The following is a 21,968-nucleotide window of genomic DNA, read 5'->3' as shown; positions in this document are numbered from 1 at the left end:
CCCAAGAACAAGCAGGAACTGAAGACAGTTGCAGTAGAGGCCTGGCAGAGCATCACCAGGGATGAAACCCAGCGTCTGGTGATGTCTATGCATTCCAGACTTCAGGCTGTAATTGACTGCAAAGGATTTGCAACCAAGTATTAAAAAGTGAAAGTTTGATGGATGATTGTTATTCTGTCCAATTACTTTTGGTCCCTTAAAAAGTGGGAGGCACATATACAAACTGTTGTAATTCCTACACCGTTCACCTGATTTGGATGTAAATACCCTCAAATTAAAGCTAAAAGTCTGCAGTTAGAGCACATCTTGTTCGTTTCATTTCAAATACATTGTGGTGGTGTATAGAGCCAAAAAGATTAGAATGGTGTCGATGTCCCAATATTTATGGACCTTACTGTATATTTGAAATTAAATCTTAGTGTTTTTTGTTTTTTTGTAACATGTCGTGGAATGGTTTCTACACCAGTCACAACCCTCCAGCCTGTGTCTTAAGCCTCGTACATACGATCAGATTTTCTGCAGACAAAACCTCAGACTTTTGTCCATAGGCGTGTGCCTGGATTTTGTCTTGCACACAACAACAAGGAATTGTTGGCCAACAAACACGAACGTACTGACGTACTACGTGGTTTTTCAACTCTTTAGCGCCACCCTTTGGGCTCCTTCTGCCAATTTCCTGTTAGTAGAAGTTTGGCGAGTGTTAATTTGCGCTTTTCAGTTCATTTCTTAACGGCCGCTCGTCAACCAGACATGTTGCGGAATCGGAGGAGATAACATGTTATGTTTATTTGACCCCAGTCCAGGAAAAGGAGGAGGAGGAGGAGTTCTTGGACCAAAAATTGGTTGCTTTATTAATCGTGACCAATTATGTCATATGCCTTTGCTGCAGGAGCTCCAGGAGAATAATCCAGATGTTTTTCGGAATTATCTCCGGATGACAGACCCCTGCTTTCACCAACTCTTGGCATTGTTGACCCCCTATATTAAGAAGCAGGACACATTCATGAGGCTTTTATTTTATTTTTTGGCTGAATGATGATTTGATATATTTTCTATATTTTTGGATGCGTAGAATGCATTTTTTGGTTAAGTTCTATTGGCAGATTGCATGTCTAATTTTATTTGTTTTCTTTTTTTAATGCACAATAAAAAAAATTGTGCAGAATAATACTTGGCTATGTGTTTTACTTCAAATGACAGTTTGGGAGTAGGCAGTTACATTTAAAAAAAATATAATGTAAAATTAACAAGGGACACCAACATAGTTGTATCTTTGATCTTAAAAACTAGGAGATAATGGTGTTGTGGTAACTTGCCCAAAAATAAATAAAAAAAGCATAATATTCTTCTTGATATCACTAGAAAAAAAAAGCCTTTGAAAATTTGTTTGCATAAACGCCATCAGTATCACCAGCAAAGCAGCTTCATTATTCTCCCATTAAAGAAGAAGAGAATGTGCGCTGCATTTCGAGATTTCATAATTTGCCACGTCACGAATGTTAATTCTCCATTATGAATGCTGGTTTACAAGACCGACCGATTCTGGCTCATCCTTGCTTCCGAGCATACGTGTTTGTACTTTTGTCCGACTGACTTATGTACACATGCTCGGAAAATCCTACAACAGACATTTGCCCGCAGAAAATTTTAAAACCTGCCTTCCAACATTTGTCCGTGGAAAAACCGACAACAATTGACCGATGGAGCGTACAAACGATTGTATTTTCCACCAACATCATCAAATGTGTCATCACACATTTCCCGTTGGAAAAACCGATCTCGTGTATGAGGCTTTAGAACAGGGAGGTGAAGCCTCCATCGATCTACATTTAATAACAACCATTGTGTTTAGCTGGTTAGGGGGCATAGAGGAGGGAGGGAGTGGGCTGTCATTTACCACTGTGTATATGCCCACATTTGCGACTCTATAGTCACATGGGCTACTCAGATGCAAGGATGAGCTCAGGCATGTTTGCAACCCACACGTGCAGAGCCCGCCAGGAAGTCGGCACTGCCCAGCGCTAATCACAGGCAGAGAGACATTTTCCCGATCCGCGGCTGCAGAGATCGCGAAATGTCTCGCTTCCTGTGATTAGCGCTGTGCAATGCCGACTTTCTGGCGGGCCCTGCACGTGCGGGTTATGAACACACCTGAGCTCATCCTTACTCAGATGTGATAAGGCAGGATCAACCAGGATTTTTGCACAATACAGACAACAAAGCTCATAGTGACTGAGTATGAACAGCATATAATAAAGGCATTTATTGATAGTTTTTTTTATGATGGTTTAGTGACACTAACTTTGGCCGTGAGCCACATAGGATCCTGGACATCATAGCCACATCTAAAATTTTGAACAGTAGCCCTCAGCCTTGAAAAATGTGTTCTCCTAAAGTTAAGGGTTTTTATTTTTCCAGTATGTTTGTGGTTTACAGTTCACATTAAATTTAAATTAGGTCATGGTCACTGCGACCCAGATGTTTCTTTATATGAACATTATTAATAATCTCTGCATTATTTGAGATTACCAGGTGTATTTGCATACACTGGGCCCTCTGTTGCCAGGTATGCTCAGCTGTTACTGAAACAAGAAAACTCTACTTGTTGAATGTTATGCAATTTCGAAGAATATGGCAGACTGATGCAGTAAACCCCCATGGAGAGGGATTGCTGGATGAGATCACACACACACACACACACACACACACACACACACACACACACACACACACACACACACACACACACACAGTATCCTGCCCTTGTAAAAGAAGAGCAAAAATACAGATTAAACCATTTAATACAGATTTAAAATTTAAATGGACTACCTACCTATGCTTCAGTTAAAAATAGTAACACAGTGACAGGGGAATATTAATCAGCCGTAATTACATTGCTACATGCAGTGTTGATCATTTAAGTGCATTTTTAATTGCTAAGTAAAATCAATTATTGTAGCATACCTGAGAGCAAAGGCTATGATAGAACTTGGCTCCTTCTCACATACGGCTATAGGAACTCGCTCATGCTCATACATTAAATAGTGTTTATCTGGATCACTGCAGCAAAGCAAGAAAGGGCAGAATAAACCATAATTTATCAGCTCATTAATCTTCTGAAGGTACAGACAAGAACTAAGTAAACTAAACACGCTACAGGCATTTTTATGGCATAAATTCTGAAAAAAAAATTAGAACCTCAATCTAATGCATTTCATGTACACTTAACACTAAATTAAAGGGCAGTAAAATTGTCCAATGTTTTACAACCGAACATAACATTAAACTCCATCATTAAAGCCTTCGTCAATCAACACCTTGAAACAGTAGGTTTTAGGCGCCTTTCACACGGACGGCTGTTCTGCCGCAGTTAAAAGCATATTAATATGTTCTGTGAAATTCAAGACTCCACTCCAGGCACTGTGATCAGCTGCATTTGTACAGTGAGATTACCTGCGTTTACACGCGGCTGCGTTTGGAACATTCTGGTCATTTCTGATGTGCTTCCTGTTAATTTTCTTTCCTTGTTGCCACTGCTATCCGCAGGAGAAATAGTACACTGCGATTACCTGTAGTTATGTGCAGATAGCTGCGCTAAATCGCTCCTGGAAGCAGTCAATTCTATTTTTTCTATCCGCACCAAACCGAATGTAACAAAATCGCAGCTAAACGCAGTGTGAATGAGGCCATAGGAAGCTGCACACCCCTATATGGTAAATCTTAAACAAGCAGGAAATTCCCCGTGTGGTTTTCAGGCAGCAATTTGAGAGTCGCAGACAGTATTTTATAAAAATATTTTTTTTATTTTTAATTAGACAAAAAACAAATGAACATCACTATATTAAAGTTAAAACATGAGCTCTGGTTTACGAATACGTGAGACTACTAGAAAAAGGAAAAATGAATGGACAAGGATAATAAAATACAATTATGTCAACTTGTTGTATTAAAGTTATGGTGATGCCGTCCAATGTACAGGAGAAAAAAAGCCCCAATGCATTTCAACCTAAGAAATTTTGCGGTCTTCTTCAGGGGATTTACTTATTTCCTCTACTTGAAATAGGCTCACTTAACCAGAGATTGCTTGTTAAAATACACACAACGATTGCAAATAGTTTTCCCTTGATGTTCCTGGAAAATGCTTGGAAAAGTCACGCTCGCTTCCACCTCCACCCTGAAGGGAGTCGCCCCCGAGTATAGAGCTTACAAGTGGTCACAGGTGTTTGGGCGCCCCGCAAGGGGATAGAGGCTAGACCTGGTTATTTTGGTAATTTTTTGGAGGCTATATATCCTCTAAAGTATGCAGCATGGAGTCCTCCACCCTGCAGCGCACCCAGGGCTGGCAACTCTTGAGTAGTGAGGTGAGGAGAGGAGAGGAAATAAGTGAACCCCCTGAAGAAGACCGCAAAATTTCTTGGGTTGAAATGCATTGGGGATTTTTTTCTCCTGTACATTGGACGGCATCATCATAACTTTACTACAAGTTACAATAATTGTATTTTTTTATCCTTGTCCATTCATTTTTCCTTTTTCTAGTAGTCTCATGTATTTGTAAACCAGAGCTCATGTTTTAACTTTAATATAGTGTTGTTCATTTCTCCTTTGTCTAATTAAAAATAAAAATTTATTTTTATAAAATACTGTCTGCGACTCTCAAATTGCTGCCCGAAAACCCCACGGGGAAATTCCTGCTTCTTTAAGATTTAGCATTGTGTGCTTTTAGCTGCGGTAGAAAACTAGAAAATCCGCAGCTAAAAGCACAATTCTATCTGTTCGTGTGAAAGGGGCCTTAAGATCAAGGCTAGCAGATGGAAACTGAACACAAGCAATGTGACTGTGTATAGAGTCAGTTATCTGATGTAATCAAAGGAAACTCATTCAACTATTGTTTACAAGATTTACTTTTACAGATCTTCAAGATCTGACATAGGGTCAAATATGTATAATATATACACATATTTGACCCTATATAATAATATATATAATAATAATAATATATAATATAATATATAAGGCAGGCCATAGACTGTGTAAATTTCTTTCCTGCAAAAAAAAAAAAAAAAAAAAAAAAATCGCACAATTCCCCCATCAACAAAGACAGTGCCGACAGGGGAACCCCTGCTGCCGAGCAATTGTCTGTTCCAGGCAGGGGAAGCTATCCCCACTGGGCGAAAAAGCTTTATATAGCTAAATAAAAATCTTGAAACATCTGCACCAAGACAATTCCTTATACCAATGTGAAGTACAGAAGCTAGTTTTAAACACCTTATGTCTGCTATACAAGTAGTTTACATATACCTTAGCTGTAAGAGATGTTATCACTACATGACAACTGCAGTTGGAAGTGTACAGTTGCCCCTATTGTAACTTCTGCAATTTATAGTCATTTTGGTGAGCACCTGGCTGAATAACTAATTTCCTTTGCACCCTCTCATTTCCCAGAGGGCATCAGAATACTTACAAAGGCAGTGGAATTGGATTGTAATTGTTTCCAGGAAGCAGATTAGCAAAAATTGCTTTCATTGTGGATTTCTCCTTCACTTGACTGTCGGTTGATCCTAACAAATGCCCATCAAACACATCTACAAAAAAAAAAAAAAAGTTTTGCAAATGAAAGTCGTTTATTTATAAATGTCAGGATGTAGACATTTGACCAGTTGAAGCTAGTTATAAAAATGTGAATCTTGGGTGAAAGTCGGGTGAATCTCGTGTGCAGTTATCAATAGACCACAGTGAAAGCACAGTGGCTAAGTGGTTAGCATTGCACTGGGGTCGTTGGTTTGAATCCCAGCCAAGGCACTAATTGCCTGGTGTTTGCATGTTCTCCCTGGGCCTTTGTTGGTTTCCTCCGGGTACTCTGTATCCTCCCACACTCCAAAGATATGTTGGTAGGGTAATTCAATACTAAAACCATATGCATCACCAGAATTTGGAAATAGTGGTCAGATCACTGGATTCTAAAACAACCTTTTTAAAACACATCAAAAATAGCATTCTTTGAAGGCGACTGTCTCTAATCAGCAGGATAAAGCAGCAGTAATTTGTTACTAATCTCTATCACCACTGGCCTTTAAAGGTGAAGTCAAGCCTGAGCTTCTCCTAAGGGTCACAGGAGTGCAATTCGTTTTGCACTCCTGTAACCCATTTTCAGCAGACAGCGGTCTGAAATCCAGTCTCTGCGGATATCACACAAATCAGTCCAGGCACCGCATCATCCCAACTGTGGGAGTCTGGATTCGTCAGGTGCCTGGACTGATGGCTGTCTCAGCCCCTCAGCAAGCCACTGAGACGGTCACTCCACAGCCCAGCGCTCCAATGAGCGGAGGAGCAGAGCAGGAGAGCTGCTGATTGACAGCCAGCAGCTCTATGCTCGGGGAGCCGAGAGAACCGAACCATTGGCGGTGTTCGATAGCTCAGTTCTCAGTGCAGAGACAGCGGGGGACAGATGCAGCATCTGTCCCATGCTGCATCCGCCTAGGTAAGTATGATTATGGGGGGAAAAAAACAATCCCATACTTCTCTTTTAAGCGCTACCAACCTCCCCCTATTGTGCACAGGACTATCATTAATTCTGGCCATACATTATACAATTTTCTTATTCAATTTCCTTTAGCTTTACCTTCAACTATGTAGTGTAAGGGTCTGTTTGCTTGCATACAAATTTAAATTGTTTGGGTTTGACCTCATATTGTATGGTTTTGGGAAACTTGTACAAGATAATTGTATGATGTATGGCCAACCTTAGGAACTGCAACAATCCTATCAAGTGCTATAAGGACCAATGATTTGTGGGCAGCATCCTTGGTCTTGATAGCTGTTATTTTCCCCATTGTTATGATGAAATTTTTATTATTATGGTTATTATTATACAGGATTTATATAGCGCTTTACAACTTGAGGGTAGACAGTACAAATACAATACATTAGGAATCAGAGGGCCCTGCTCCTTAGAGCTTACAATCTAAGATGCACTTTCAAATGAACAAATTTAGAAGCAATAAAAATACAGAATTCCTCATGGATAGTATGCAAGTAAAATCAACAAGCCGTCAATGGTACAGAGTGACCTGAATTGCTGAGCATGCCATCCATAGAGAATTTCTACAAATTATGTTTTTATATTTGAATTCATTGACAATGATTAAATAGAAGTGCTGTTATTTCCTAGCAAAACAAACTGATGGATTCATATGCATGGATCTTGACAGAAGATATATTTACACTGGTTAATCTTAAACAATTTTTCCTCAGTGTTACAACATTACATCAGTTGCTGACAAATCTGTGCTGCAAGGTATCTTCAGGCATTGTAGTATCTATTAAGACTGAACCTTCTTTTAGCATCTACAACAAAGACAAGAATATATTCCACACTGGGGATTCAATTTTTTAGTCAATACATTTTTGAGAAATTATTCTGAAAGACTTGAGGCCTGTGAAAGTAGCAGCATGTATTTCTTAAAAAAAAAAAATGCACTCTAGCATTAGAGCAAAGCATGGTGCTCAATCCAACATATAGTATGTGTGAGACAACAACTCAAAAAAAAAAAAAATCTACAAAAATATTAAAAAATTTACATTAATACATATTATTATTATTAATAATTTAATCATATGTTATTAATTAGTAGATTTGTAATAGGTTATGAATATTTTTTTTGAGTGTTTTTATCTCATATGTTGGAATGAGCGCCACACTTTTAATGAATACTATTTTTTCACATGTGGGGACACATTTAGTGTTGGCAGTTGGGTAGCGCATAAGTGGCTGTTGTCTTTTTTAGTCTTACATTTTTATTCTGTCTGTACTAAATATAATCTCAGTAATTTATTGTGCCCATCACAGGTACCTAAAGGTACTAGCTGTATCCTGGGAATCCCTGAACTCAGCTATACTGAAAATGCAGGCTCTGCCATACCCCCAGCCTCCAAGAGGAATAGCAACAGTGGTCAACTCACTTGATACAAGGAGCCTCAAGTGCAGCCCCTGACATCACTAAAGGAATGCACATAAAATTCAGAAAATGTGGTTCTACACAGAATTATCAGAGATTGCATAATACAGCAGTTGGAGACTGGGAACTTGATTCAGGGGATAAAGACTGCACACATTACATGGGACTGCAGGAAATTATTGCCATTACAGCTCTTTACAAATCAATGCCTTTACATTTGTACTATATATTGCCCTTTAAAGAGTACCAGTGCCACATTTAAGATTTTTCAACAACATCCATTATAAAACGATAAATGGAGAAAAGATTAACAGCACAGGAAAAAGTAAAAATATGAAAGAAATGTAGCAAACCATTTTAACTCCTGGAAGTCAGTCTAAAGAATATTTTTTCCTTCACTGGCTTTATTTTGCACTAAGGCCCCTTTCACACTGGGGCGGTTTGCAGGCGCTATTGCGCTAAACATAGCCCCTACAAACCGACCTGAAAGTGCCGCTGCTTTGTCTCCAGTGTGAAAGCCCTCGGGGGGCTTTCACACTGCGCTGGCAGGACGGGAAAAAAAGTCCTGCTAGCAGCATCTTTGGAGCGGGGAAGGAGGTTTTTTTCATTTATTTATTGGTGTATACACCGCTCCTGCCCATTGAAATCAATGGGACAGCGCGGCTATACCGCCGGCAAAGCGCCTCTGCAGAGGTGCTTTGCGGTGGTTTTTAACCCTTTCTCCCCCGCCAGCGGCCAAATACCGCTGCTAAAACAACGGTAAAGCACCGTGCCGACGCTCCTCCCGCCCCAGTGTGAAAGGGGCCTTAGGTAAGGAAAACACAGGATACTGTCTGCAGGAAATTAATAAGAGCCAAAAGGGCCACAGGCTGGGCACCAGGCATGTATAGTCTGAGAAGACAAATAAAAGTTACAATGTTGCTCTTGAAAAAGAGCTAAAAAAGGAATGCTTCTGATGTATTTGTCACAGCACTGACAAGCTTGCACATTGGGTCGTAGCATCAAGTTATGTAAAAAATCCTATATAAATAATATCTAAAAGAGAAGTATGGGAATTTTTTTTTTTTTCTTAATCATACTTACCTAGGTGTCTATCTGTCCCCCACTGGCTAACACTGAGAACCGAGTGATCAAACACTGATGATCGCTCAGTTCTCACAGATCCCTGAGCAGAGAGCTGGTGACTGTCTCACTGGAGCACTGGGCTGTGGAGGGGGCAGGAGCAGCCAGCTCTGGCTGTCAGCGGCTCGCTTAGAGGCTTACAGGCCTGGACCGGCTCTGTGACATCAGCCGACAGCGGGCTTCCGAATGAACTGCACTCCTGTGATCCGCAGAAGGACAGCCAAACAAGCTTTGGCTGTACTTCTCCTTTAATAAAGGTGGGTTAGGGGTACAACATAATCTAATATTAAATAAGGTGGGTTGCATTCCACCAAAACACTAGCAGTCTATAAAAAATAAATTAAAAATTGGAATTTTGGCTTACATGTAAATTTCTTCTATTGGAGTACAGTACAGGATACAGGACAGACAGACACATTCTTAGACCACAGGTTATAGGCAGCTACATTCAGGTGATTGGACACCGTCAAAAAACTAGTTAGAGCCAGCTTCAGAACACACCATATAACCCAGTCCGCTTCATGAGACTTACGTTTTTTTTTTTAGCAAGCAGGAAGGATTAATGAAGACACAGAGGGGTCAAAATTCCTATTTTATTTGTACAGTTCAGGACACAGGACTTGTATTCTTAGACCATGGGACTTACCCAAGCAATAAACTGAGGGGTGAGCAACAACATAGCAAAACAGAACTGCCAAAAGGCCCTAAAAAAAAAACTAATGTAAGGAGACCTATGCAAAAAATTCAGATGACAGCTTGAAGGACCCCTTGCAGCCATAACTCATGTCAGCTGAGGTCTGAATAGCATGCTTTCTGCAGACAACCAAAAAGCATGCTATCCAAGCATTTTGTCCAAGCTCTTTTGTGTCTGTGATCTGCCATTACTAAGTGCGGGTTTCCCCAGTGGGGTACTGACAGTTATGGAGTGCAGAATGAAAAGGGTTGTGCTTGTCCACATATAGGAGCCAATATAAAACTCAGATGTTGACCATGTTCCTGTGGTTGTATCTATAGAAGATGACAGCAAGAGCGCTGCAAGGGGTGTGCATCTTCAGCAGAAAGGGAGGGCAGGAAGGTGTCATTCAGGCGGCTTCCCCAAAGCTGGGTTCACGCCGATATATGCGCAGTTTACCTGTGTTTTTTTTTTTTTTAATTTATTTTTATTCAAATTTTCCTTATAAGACACAAAGACATAAAGACATATACAAATTGGTTGTCTAGCTTGTACAGGTAATATCGCAAGTACATCAGGTAAAAAAAAAAAAAAAAAATGAAAGGGAAAGAAAAAGAGAGGAATACATCCATGCAATACAATTTTAACATGTAAGTGAAAAGGGGATTTTTGGAATTTTTGGGCCGCCCCCCCACTGCCCATAAAGGCCTATACCTATTAACTAGGAATTACATTTAATCGTCGATTCTTGGTATCGTAACTGAAGCTAGTCCAACATTAGTAAGCAATGTTCATTTCCTCCAGCCACCCACTCCAAACCTTATTAAATTTCAATTGGCAGCCTCTATTAAGATAGGTATCTTTATATAGTGGAAGATTATAGTTAACCAAACGTTTCCACTGGACATTTGTGGGGGGATAGGGCTTCTTCCATTGAAATGTTATGGTTTTCCTAGCGTAAAATAGAAGCAAGCCAATCATCGTGCGTTTAGCTACAGCAGGAACTAATTTTTTTATAAGGCCCAACATACAAATCTCCATAGACAGTGGTAGATTAGTGGATGCAATTTTATTGATTAGGCCTAGTACCTCCCCCCAGAATTGTTGTATCTTTGGACAATGCCAAAAGATATGGGAAAAATCTCCGGGGGTGTAGCTACATCTCCAACACTTAGGGGAGTGGGCAGGATTTATCAAATGAAGTCTGTGGGGAGTGAAATACGCCCGGTGGACTATTTTAAATTGGACTAACTTGTCACGTATAGAGACTAGCGAACTAAAAGGGAAGTCCCAAACACCATCCCAATCTTCGCCACTCAAAGCTGGAATGTCACGCTGCCAACGGGACAAAAGGCCGTCCAACGGAGGCAAGGACTCATAGATTAAATGCTGATATATGTGAGATATAGGTTTTTTTGTACAACCGGATCTAAGAGTAGTCTCCAGTTTAGACTGTATTAATATACAGGACGAACGTGGGAATTGGGCTTCGAAAGCATGCGAAAGTTGAAGATAACGGAACTGATAGTGCTGCGGAAGATTATACTGGGAGGAAAGCTGACAAAAAGAAAGCAGTGAGGTGCAAGACACCACTTGTGAGATTAATTTTATACCATATCTAGTCCATATCTGGGGGTCAATAGATTTGTAAAAATGTGGTAAATTGGGGTTTAGCCATAGGGGTGTATTAGGGGAAATTCCCATCTGGCTGTGTTTTTCAATAGCCAAGCCCATTTTCCAGGCCCGTAAAGTAGTAAGCATAGACGGAGTTAATAAGTGTGGGGCACATGGGCCTCTGTAAATTAGGTATTGAAGAGATTCCCAGGAGCCTGCCACAGTGGCCTCCAAAGCGGAGGCCACATTGGTTTTATCAGGATTTAGCCACCAGACCACTGTCACCAGCTGTGTCGCCAAAAAGTACTTATAGCAATCTGGAAAGGCCATACCACCCTGCGATAGTGGCCTCATTAATGTAGTTAACTTATATCTCGGTGGTAAGGAGCCCCAGAGAAACTCTGAAAAGCGTTGGTTTAGTTTAGTAAAGAAGGATTTAGGAATCCACTGCGGGGAATGGCGGAATAAATATATGAATTTGGGGATGACCTTCATTTTAAGCAAGTTGACCCTTCCCCATACCGATAGGGGGAGATTATTCCATGCCTTGAGTTTAGCTTTCATATCCCCCACTACCGGATCCAAGTTTAATTTAAGAAAATCTGAGGCTTGTGCAGAGACACAAACCCCAAGATATTTAAAGGAGTCAACCCACTTTAATGGGCTATCTGGAGAGGATGTCAATTTGGCTGCTTGATCTATTGGAAATAGAGTAGATTTTGGCCAGTTTACCCGGAGGCCCGTTACCATGGAGAAAGTGTTGAGGAGTGACAGAGCACCCTGAAGTGATGGACCCGCGTCCCCCAAAAATAAAACCATGTCGTCAGCATACAGGGCTACTCTCTCCTCCAGCATGCCTATCCTAAGCCCCTTAATATGAGGCGATGTACGGAGAGCCTCTGCAACTGGCTCTATAGCTAGAGCAAATAGAGCCGGAGAAAGAGGGCAGCCCTGTCTAGTTCCCCGAAACAGTTGAAATGGAGTTGAGAGTCTGGAGCCCAAACGAATCGATGAGATGGGACACCTATAGATCACCTGCAACCATGATATAAACCGTAGTGGAAAACCCATTCGACGTAGAGTCTCCCACAAAAAGGGCCACTCCACAGTGTCGAATGCCTTTTCTATATCTAGTAGGGCAATAGCTCTGGTACCGGAGTTATTGTGTTGGGCATGAATATTGGTAAAGAGTCTCCTAAGATTAACGTCGGTTGACCTTTTAGGCATAAATCCTGTTTGATCAGAGTCAATAACCGAAGGTAATAATGGATATAGACGGGTAGCCAGCAGTTTGGTTAAGATTTTCAGGTCATTATTCAATAGGGCTATTGGCCTATATGAGGCACATAGCTCTGGGTCCTTAAGGTCCTTATGGATCAAAGTAAGATAGGCCTGGTGCATTGAAAGGGGCAGATCACCCTTGGATAGGCAGAGGGTGTATAATTGGGCCAGGATGGGTGCCAAAAATGCTGCATGTGCCCTATAAAATTCTATAGGAAGACCATCCGGCCCTGGCGCCTTGCCCAAAGGGAAGGACCGTATAATTTTTAAAACCTCTAAGGCCGAAATAGGGCGTACCAACGATTCTCGTTCCTCATTCGACAGCCAGCCAAGTGCTAGTGGATCTAAAAGGTTTTGCAACATCTCTGGCTGGAAGTCGGGGGGAAGAGCAGAGGTATAAAGAGTTTGGTAAAAGGCTTTAAACATTTGTAAGATTTCTACCTGAGAGGTCACCTTATCCCCAGTTAAAGACCGCAGGCCCGAAACCACTGTGGATGGATATTCATGCTGTGCCAACATGGCCAGGAAACGACCATTCTTGTCCCCCTGTTCAAATAGTTGCTGTCTACCTTTATGCATATCCAATCTTGTAACTTCCGTTAAATGTAAATTTAGTGAACTGCGGGCGGCATTTAATGCGTCAAAATGAGCTGCTGTAGGATCTGTACTATAGATTAATGTTTGATCCTCTACCATCTGTTGTAACCTGTAAGTTTCCCGGCCCTGCTGTTTCTTGACACTAGCGATAATAGAGATATATTGCCCTCTTGTATAGGCCTTGAAGGTGTCCCAGACCGTCTGTGGGGTCGAGGAGCCTTCATTAAGTTCCCAAAACTCAACTAGTCTGGGTGGGATAGTGTCAGCCACCTCAGGGTGGGAAATCCACTGTGCCCCCAGCCTCCACAGGGCCGCATCTCGGCGTGCAGGCGAGCGAAGCTCGATTACCAGTGGGCTATGATCGGACAACCCACTGGGTAGGTATTTAGCCCCTATTACATCCGTCAACAGGATTGAATTAGAGAAGGCTAGGTCAATCCGTGAGGCAGTCCTATGTGAGGCCGAAAAGCATGAGTATGCCCTAATAGCCGGGTGTTTCCATCTCCATATCTCCTGTAGCCCCATTGCCTGTGCCCATATAGATAGTTCAGAGCTATAGTTTTTTGATGGGACTGGTCTGTCCAAATCTGGGGAGATAGTAGAGTTGAAATCCCCCATCACCAGCAATTTCGCTGGATAAAAAGGAGCTGCTTTTTCCAAAACCTTATATAATAAATCATGTGTAAAAGGTGGAGGAATATAAACATTTATGATTATATATCGCTGAGACCAGTGTGAAAACACCACCATTGCAAACTTGCCCTGGGGGTCCGTGCACACGTCCTCAATAACACAGGGGAATTTCTTGTGTATTAGGATTGAGACCCCTCTAGCATAAGAGGAGTAAGTCGCATGGATGGCCCTCTGAATCCAGGGTTTTTTTAGAGTTAAAACCTTGCTGCCTGTGAGGTGGGTTTCCTGTAGGAGAATAAAATGTGGAGAGTGGGTTTTTAGATATCTCATCAACAGTGCCCGTTTAAATTTAGAATTAAGACCTCTCACATTCCATGAAAGGACCGAAAAGGTTTCAGCTAAGGAAGTGGCCATATAGGTTTAGGAAGCCATGGCCAAGTAAAATGACTAGGGGAACACCATTTGGGGTAACTCACAAGCAGCAAGATTTTTACAATATACCATGTACCAGCAATGTTAATTTTTAAGGCAATTTTTGAAACAAGCTTATACAAACCATGACAAAGACCAACATAAAACAACAAAAAAATATATATACCCAAGCACGAAGTGCTTATCCGACTAAGTCCCATCTCCTCTCAAAAAACAAAAAAAGGAGGAGGAGAGTTGGGATTAGTTTTCTCCCAAAAAAAAAAAAAAAAAGAACACACACGCAAGCTGCAACTGTATTGCAACTATATTGCAGATATACCCCTAAAAGGGGATATCGTACTACTACTACTATTTGTTCAGGCACCCTATGGCCGAACAAATATATAAAAAAGGAAAAAAGGAAAAACCTATCCAATACCTATCCAAAAAAAAAAAAGGGGACGGGATGGGGAGAAAAGGGCAGGAGGGGGAAGGAAAAAAAAAAAAAAAAAAAGAAGAGAAAAAAGGAGACAAAAAAGGAAGCAACAGAGAGTAATTGAGGTGGGGTTGGGTTCTAATTTTCTAACTCTTGGCTCTTAGTGTAAGAGATATAGTCCAAGTCCAAGTCCAAGTCCAAAGGGCTGAGCATTCCAACTCCAAATAAAGTACATTTATCTAAGCATTCATTAGGAGACCACAGAATAGCAAGAAAATTTTAGACACTATAAGGGTGCACTATAATGGACTATAGTAGACTATAGTAGACTATAGTAGTAAGGATGGTACAAAAAAAAAAAAAAAAAAAAAAAAAAAAAAACACATGCGTCACCCACGGCCATCTAACCAGGATATAGCGGCCTCCGGATTGGTGAAAAAGAATGTTCGGTCCCCGTCTGCAACTCGAAGCTTGCTGGGATATAATAAGCTAAATTTAAGACCTTTATCCCTTAGGCGTCTTCTGACCTGTGTTTTACATGAATTTTTAGCCACAGTCCCTTCGACTTCTATTAGGTCTTGCATTTTCTGAAAGTGCATCAAAGGCCTTGCATGCCACAATCTGATGCGAAACGCGTCGACGAAACATCCGGCTCACGTCCAACCAGTGGCTCATTATTCTGTTTCCGTGGAACGCACGCTGCAAGCGGCGATCGCGGAAGTATTCTGATATGCCTGTTTGCAATCAGGGAGTCTGTGAGTAGCGCTGTGATGCGCAAGTGGTTTCCCAGTTTTACAATATTTCACCATATTGCCTTTCCTTTTCTTTTGGGGTCAACATCCACAAGTACATGACCTATCTGCAAGAACTTTTGAATCGGCTCCTATATTAGAGACATCACTGCATAACATCTATGGGGATGGATTGACAGTGCATGCTGAAGAGATGCTGTCTGCTTCTAGTACGACTGTCTAGTATCCCAGCTGGTATTTATTTAGGACGAATTATCAGCACTATATTTACTTTGTTAGCACTTAATATATATTTACTATTTCACTAGCAATTGGATAATACTGATTGCGTATTCATTGGAATTTGCACTTTATGTATGAGGTTTATGGAGAACTAATAGTTGATTTGTATATTGCACTCAGTGTATATTAATATCCACTACTCATGTCATTTGTGGATTTAAGCTTATCAGTATTGCATAGAGCACTTTACATTTAGGATATTCATGGTATAGCACATTTTTACCAGCGCTGTATGTGTTTGTTTTATAATCTTTGATGCGCTTTCAAAAAACGCAGCAACACATGCATCCTCCTCTGAACAGGAGGAGAAAAAAAAAAGCAAGTTTAAATTGCTTGCATTAAGAAATGTTAGAGACAAATGGCAGGGGTTAAAGTGAATAGCACCAAAATCCTCTGGTGCTATTCACTTTATGTGCTATTGTGCAATGTGCAATTGTGCTACACAATTCAGATTGTGTTAATGAGAAAAACTGCTGTAAGTACACAGGGAAATCTCGTCTTACCTTATCCACAAAGCTGGACCTATTAGAGGTTTAGGCTTTGCCATGCCTAGTAGGAAAACCCTGGAAGGGGTCTTCAGGGTCTGGGAACTATAGAAATAGACCATAACCCTCTCCACACACATTGTACTACATGCAAAGGTGAGCGTCTAACAGAGGATCCAGTGCCTGAAGCAAACAATATAGGCCAGCCCCACACAGTAGGGGCCGGGTACAGGTACACACAGAGAAAAACTGATCCGGAAAAGTGCTAGATAGCCCAGGGGAGGAAGCAGCTAGACCTTGAAGTTTCAAAGAATAAATTGAATGTTGAAAGAGAAAAATAATTCAGCATCAAGTCATCATGCAACGTTTGTGCAACAATACAAACACAAGCAGACATGAATAAAGAATTTTAGGATGGGCTAAAAAACTTGCCAATGGATCAACAGTGCTGCCGACCAAGTGTATTAACATTTGCATTCACAAATATATGAGAAGTACTGCCCTTATTTGTGGCCTGGTAACCATGGCCAGCAGTTGAAGTGTGAAGAGATGCCAAAATAAGAAATAGCAAGACCCACTGGATTGCTTTTACCGCTCGGCAACCTACTACAGAGAGAGTATGGTTCTTCCCCTTATAAAATGCTTGTTACTGTGGTCTGACCACAAGGTTTTTACCCTAGGCACTTCAAGGATAAGTTCACTTTTAGTAACATGTTAAACCCATATTCAGGGTGTAACATGTTACAAGTGTGGCAGCTACCCCCCCCACCCCCACCCCCCCCCCCACACACACACAATCCCACGTTGTGACTACTCACCCCCTACTCACTGACACAATTTAAAAAAAAAAAAAAAAAAAAAAGACGCAGCCTTGAGGGGCTACATCATCCACCCGGCCATTTATTCACAGAGTTCTGTAAATGTGAGAACTAAAAGTACCGTCCAGCCTTAGCGGCTGTCTGCTTGTAGTTCTCAATGAACTACCAGGGTGCTGTTGAGCGCTCTAGGTAGTTCATTGATGCTTCCTGTCTGTATGTAACTGCCTGCTTGTACAAGGTACTAGCAGACAGTTTACACTGAGAGTCTGCAAGAACCTTGCATTGTCCCAGTGATCTGCTGATCGTGGGTGCAATGCTTTACAGGCTCATATTAAAAAAAAATTAAAATAATAAAAATGCACATTTTACCTACAAAAAAGATGTACAATCATTTTTTATCATCCTTTTTGCCAACTCAGGTCGCCTTTAACATTTAAACCAAACAATATTTGCTCTGTTGACATCAGCTCAGCCAAAGCTACATTTGGAATGACTGCTATTGGAAACAGCATAAAACGCTGTTTTTCTAGTGTTATTATTTTATGTTAATAATTTCAATGGTGTTCTCTATTAATGAATAGCAAATTGGAGTAGAAATACCTTCACTGCTGCTAGCTGTGTCCATTTCTGCTGAATTTAAAGTAGCAGTAAACATCTGATCAGTCACAATCTCAGGGGGGCTTGGTATCTGCAGGTGAGTAGAACCAGTTGAGCTCTGGGACAAAGTGGTCATAAATCGATCCTCTGGAACAAAAAAATAAAATAGAGCAGAAAAATTAAAACATTTCTTAAAAGGAAATGTAAAGCATATTTCAATGTATATTCTCTATCATGCACAAAAAAAGGAGATTACACACTGCATAATTTAGAACAGGCACACTTTTCTCCTTATGTCCTAGCAGAGACAGAAGAGCCTGATCTATTTATATAAAGTCTGCCAACAAAAAAGTAAGCAGTGCTGAGCCTTTGAAAGACCACCGTGCTTTGCTCACTGAGTGGCATGGAAGAACAATGTAGTCAATCGGTTTGTAAAATACAATTTTTATACAAAGAAAAACAAAATATATGTAATAAGTTGATAAATATGAAAAGTTTTAAAAACTGTAAACTAAACAAACACCATGTAAACCCTGGTACAGTTGGGGGTGTAGATCTTTACACAGTTAGTATAACAAAGCAATGATATAACATTTACACGTAGCAGGTTCAATTTAATAAGGTGTTTAATGCAATCATGCAAAAGAAATAGCAAAAAAAAAAAAAAAAATTTTATCTTGGTACAAAAAGACAGCAAGTTCTTTCAGAGTATTGGTAGCCTAGTAACAAACTTTTCTTTCTTGCCATTTTACAATGCAATGTCAGGTTACAGTGGGAATGAATTAAAGCAAGGGTAGGCAACCTTTTGAGCACAGTGTGCTGAAAAATGTTTTCAAAGAAATTGAGCGTGCCGATTTTATAACAAAAAAAATACCGAAAAGGATTTTTTATAAAGTAAATTCTGTAAACTACTTTAGTAGTGAGAAATTAACATCCTGCACTCATGCCTCAGATCAGCCTCAATTCCTGCAACTCCACACCTCAGATCACTGTCCCCCCTGCTCATCTGCCCCACCACTGTAACTTCCTGCACTTCTGCCCACATCTGTCTCACCAATGTACCTCCTTTTTCCTCTGCCCCAACGCTCAAGCCCCCCTGCTCATCGGGCCCAACGCTCAAGCCCCCCTGCTCATCGGGCCCAACGCTCAAGTCCCCCTGCTCATCGGGCCCAATGCTCAAGCCCCCCCTGCTCATCGGGCCCAACGCTCAAGCCCCCCCTGCTCATCGGGCCCAACGCTCAAGCCCCCCCTGCTCATCGGGCCCAACGCTCAAGCCCCCCCTGCTCATCGGGCCCAACGCTCAAGCCCACCTGCTCATCGGGCCCAACGCTCAAGCCCACCTGCTCATCTGGCCCAACGCTCAAGCCCACCTGCTCATCTGGCCCAACGCTCAAGCCCCCCTGCTCATCTGGCCCAACGCTCAAGCCCCCCTGCTCATCTGGCCCAACGCTCAAGCCCCCCTGCTCATCTGGCCCAACGCTCAAGACCCCCTGCTCATCTGGCCCAACGCTCAAGCCCCCCTGCTCATCTGGCCCAACGCTCAAGCCCCCCTGCTCATCTGGCCCAACGCTCAAGCCCCCCTGCTCATCTGGCCCAACGCTCAAGCCCCCCTGCTCATCTGGCCCAACGCTCAAGCCCCCCTGCTCATCTGGCCCAACAGTGAACCCCCCCCTGCTCATCTGGCCCAACAGTGAACCCCCCCTGCTCATCTGGCCCAACAGTGAACCCCCCCTGCTCATCTGGCCCAACACTAAACCCCCCCTGCTCATCTGGCCCAACACTAAACCCCCCCCTGCTCATCTGGCCCAACACTGAACCCCCTTGCTCATCTGGCCCAACACTGAACCCCCCTGCTCATCTGGCCCAACAGTGAACCCCCCTGCTCATCTGGCCCAACAGTGACCCCCCCCGCTCATCTGGCCCAACAGTGAACCCCCCCTGCTCATCTGGCCCAACACTGAACCCCCCCTGCTCATCTGGCCCAACACTGAACCCCCCTGCTCATCTGGCCCAACACTGAAACCCCCCTGCTCATCTGGCCCAACACTGAACCCCCCCTGTTCATCTGGCCCAACTGAACCCCCCCTGCTCATCTGGCCCAACACTGAACCCCCCCTGCTCATCTGGCCCAACACTGAAGCCCGCTGCTCATCTGGCCCAACGCTGAACCCCCCTGCTCATCCGGCCCAACGCTGAACCCCCTGCTCATCTGGCCCAATGCTGAACCCCCCTGCTCATCTGGCCCAACACTAAACCCCCATGCTCATCTGGCCCAACACTAAACCCCCATGCTCATCTGGCCCAACACTAAACCCCCATGCTCATCTGCCCCATTGTCATACCCTCTTCTCATCTATGATATGCGTGATATGCAGAGTGGTGAAAGGAAGCAGAGATGAAACATCTACCTGTCCTGCCACACTCATCCTTCTGATCCAACTCTCGCATCCAGCCCGCGTGCTTGTATATGATGTCACATACAGGCATCTGGAATGGATGCACAATGATGAGCTCAGGTCAGGGGCATTTTCTGAAAGCAGTGGGCCTGTGTGCAGGATCATAAGTTGGGACCCCGCAACTGAGAAAAAGTGTGGTGCTCCACGCCACAGGAAAAGTTGGTTGTAATTTTCATTGTGCTGAATACTGGTTCTGGCTTAAAAGGGACACACAGTGTAGGGGTTCAGTAGTAAGTGATACAAAGGTTGAGGAATAATTTCAACAAAATTCCCAGAAGCTAAACAGTAATTCCACAAACTGTCACCTAGTTGTGGTTTTCTTAATCACCGTGAAATCCCTTCTTTCTGAGATTGGTAGTGGCAACCGAGCGAGTTATCTTCCCCCAAATGGTGAGCGGGGCTAGCAGGACTGATTGGCTTTAGCAGTGGCTGACAGTCCTTCTCCTGGAAACAGGGACTGCCCCCCCCCCCCCATCCCCCAGCAGAACTGCACCCATGGTATGGTCAAATACTTCTCCTTTAAGATAATTAACCAATGGCACTAAGAGGCATTCTTCCCACTGACCACCAACGTAAGGAGCATTCTTCCCAATGATAACCAGTATTATGGGGCCCTTCTCTCACTGACCATCAATATAGAGGGCCCCTCTTCTGCCACTGACCACCAATAAAAGGAGGCATTTCTCCACAGACCATCAATGTAAGATAGCATTTCACAGACCAACATACAGGGGCACTTTCCCACTGTCCATAAAGATAAGGGGGCATTTCTGCACTGGCCATCAAGAGAATACAGTTTTTATAGTTTCTCTTTTCTGGCTACTGCTACTGTTTATTTTATTAATACTGAAATATAAATGTCATATACAGTATAGTGGAATTGAACGCCAAGTACACCACATTCCTTATGCTTTCTTATTTTTAGATCTCAACTTGCTGTTCTCATTAAAGTATTGAGAGCTGTAAATAGGATTTTCTACAGCTTACCTGTAAAATGCTTTTCTTTGAGTACATCACAGGACACAGAGCCGGTTATTATATTAAATACTTGGGTTATACGCCACCTGTAGGTGAATGGACACTGGTTGATCAAACAGGAAGTCCTCCCCTATATAACTCCTCCTACACTGGAAGGACATCAGTTTTGTAAAAAGCAATAAATTACCAAAAAGAGGGGAGAGACCTCTGTGTCCTGCAATGTACTCCAAGAAAAGGATTTTACAGGTAAGCTGTAAAAAAAAAAAATCCTATTTTATCGTACATCACAGGACACAGAGCCGGTTATTATATTAATAACTACTTGGGACGTCCCAAAGCAATATCCTCGAGGGAAGGGAGAGACACCATCATAGAAACGGTCACCAGAGAATGACCTACTCTGCTATCTGTAAAAATGCTGAGGCCAAAGGCAGTATTCTTCTACGTTGACATCCACCTGGTGAAAACCCTGTATTATATAAACCAAAGACCCAATTGTGGTCTTGCACACCTGGGCCACTGATACCCGATGACAGATGGCCCAAGATACTCCCCCACACCTGGTAGAGAATCTCTCCCCAGAAAAAAATGGGTTTTTGCCATTTAAACCATAGGCATCACTGATAAACTGGCAGATACACTGCTAAATATTCGACCCGAGGTGCCGTCTGCCCTTCCAGGGCCTTCTGGCAGCACAAACCTGTACCGACAACTCAGAAATCCTTGATGGGCCTGGAAACAAACCACCACATGAAGACGTGCATTTACAGATGATTATGGACCCCGAAATCTACCTCTTGTAGAGGAGGTCATCACTGAACAGATCAAGCCTATCTGAAAACAGAAGGATGTTAAGCGGCTTGAGATCTTAAGATAGA

The 21,968-nt window shown here is 42.4% G+C and overlaps 1 protein-coding gene across 3 annotated transcripts in view; it reads right to left on the bottom strand.

The window, feature by feature from the left end:
• Positions 1-21,968, bottom strand: part of PIKFYVE (phosphoinositide kinase, FYVE-type zinc finger containing) — a 455,233-nt gene that overhangs the window by 129,341 nt on the left and 303,924 nt on the right. For all 3 annotated transcript variants that reach the window (XM_073633422.1, XM_073633423.1, XM_073633424.1), the window contains 3 exons: positions 17,660-17,803; positions 5,462-5,582; positions 2,965-3,060 (listed from right to left, as the gene is read on the bottom strand). In XM_073633422.1, coding sequence (XP_073489523.1) covers positions 2,965-3,060; positions 5,462-5,582; positions 17,660-17,803 — 361 coding nt within the window. The remainder of the gene's footprint in view (positions 1-2,964; positions 3,061-5,461; positions 5,583-17,659; positions 17,804-21,968) is intronic.

The sequence above is a fragment of the Aquarana catesbeiana genome, linkage group LG06 (genome assembly GCF_042186555.1).
Source record: "Aquarana catesbeiana isolate 2022-GZ linkage group LG06, ASM4218655v1, whole genome shotgun sequence".
NCBI classification, from domain to species: Eukaryota; Metazoa; Chordata; class Amphibia; order Anura; family Ranidae; genus Aquarana; species Aquarana catesbeiana.
Note: the sequence above shows the minus strand (reverse complement) of the source record. Positions and strands in the feature narration are given on the sequence as shown.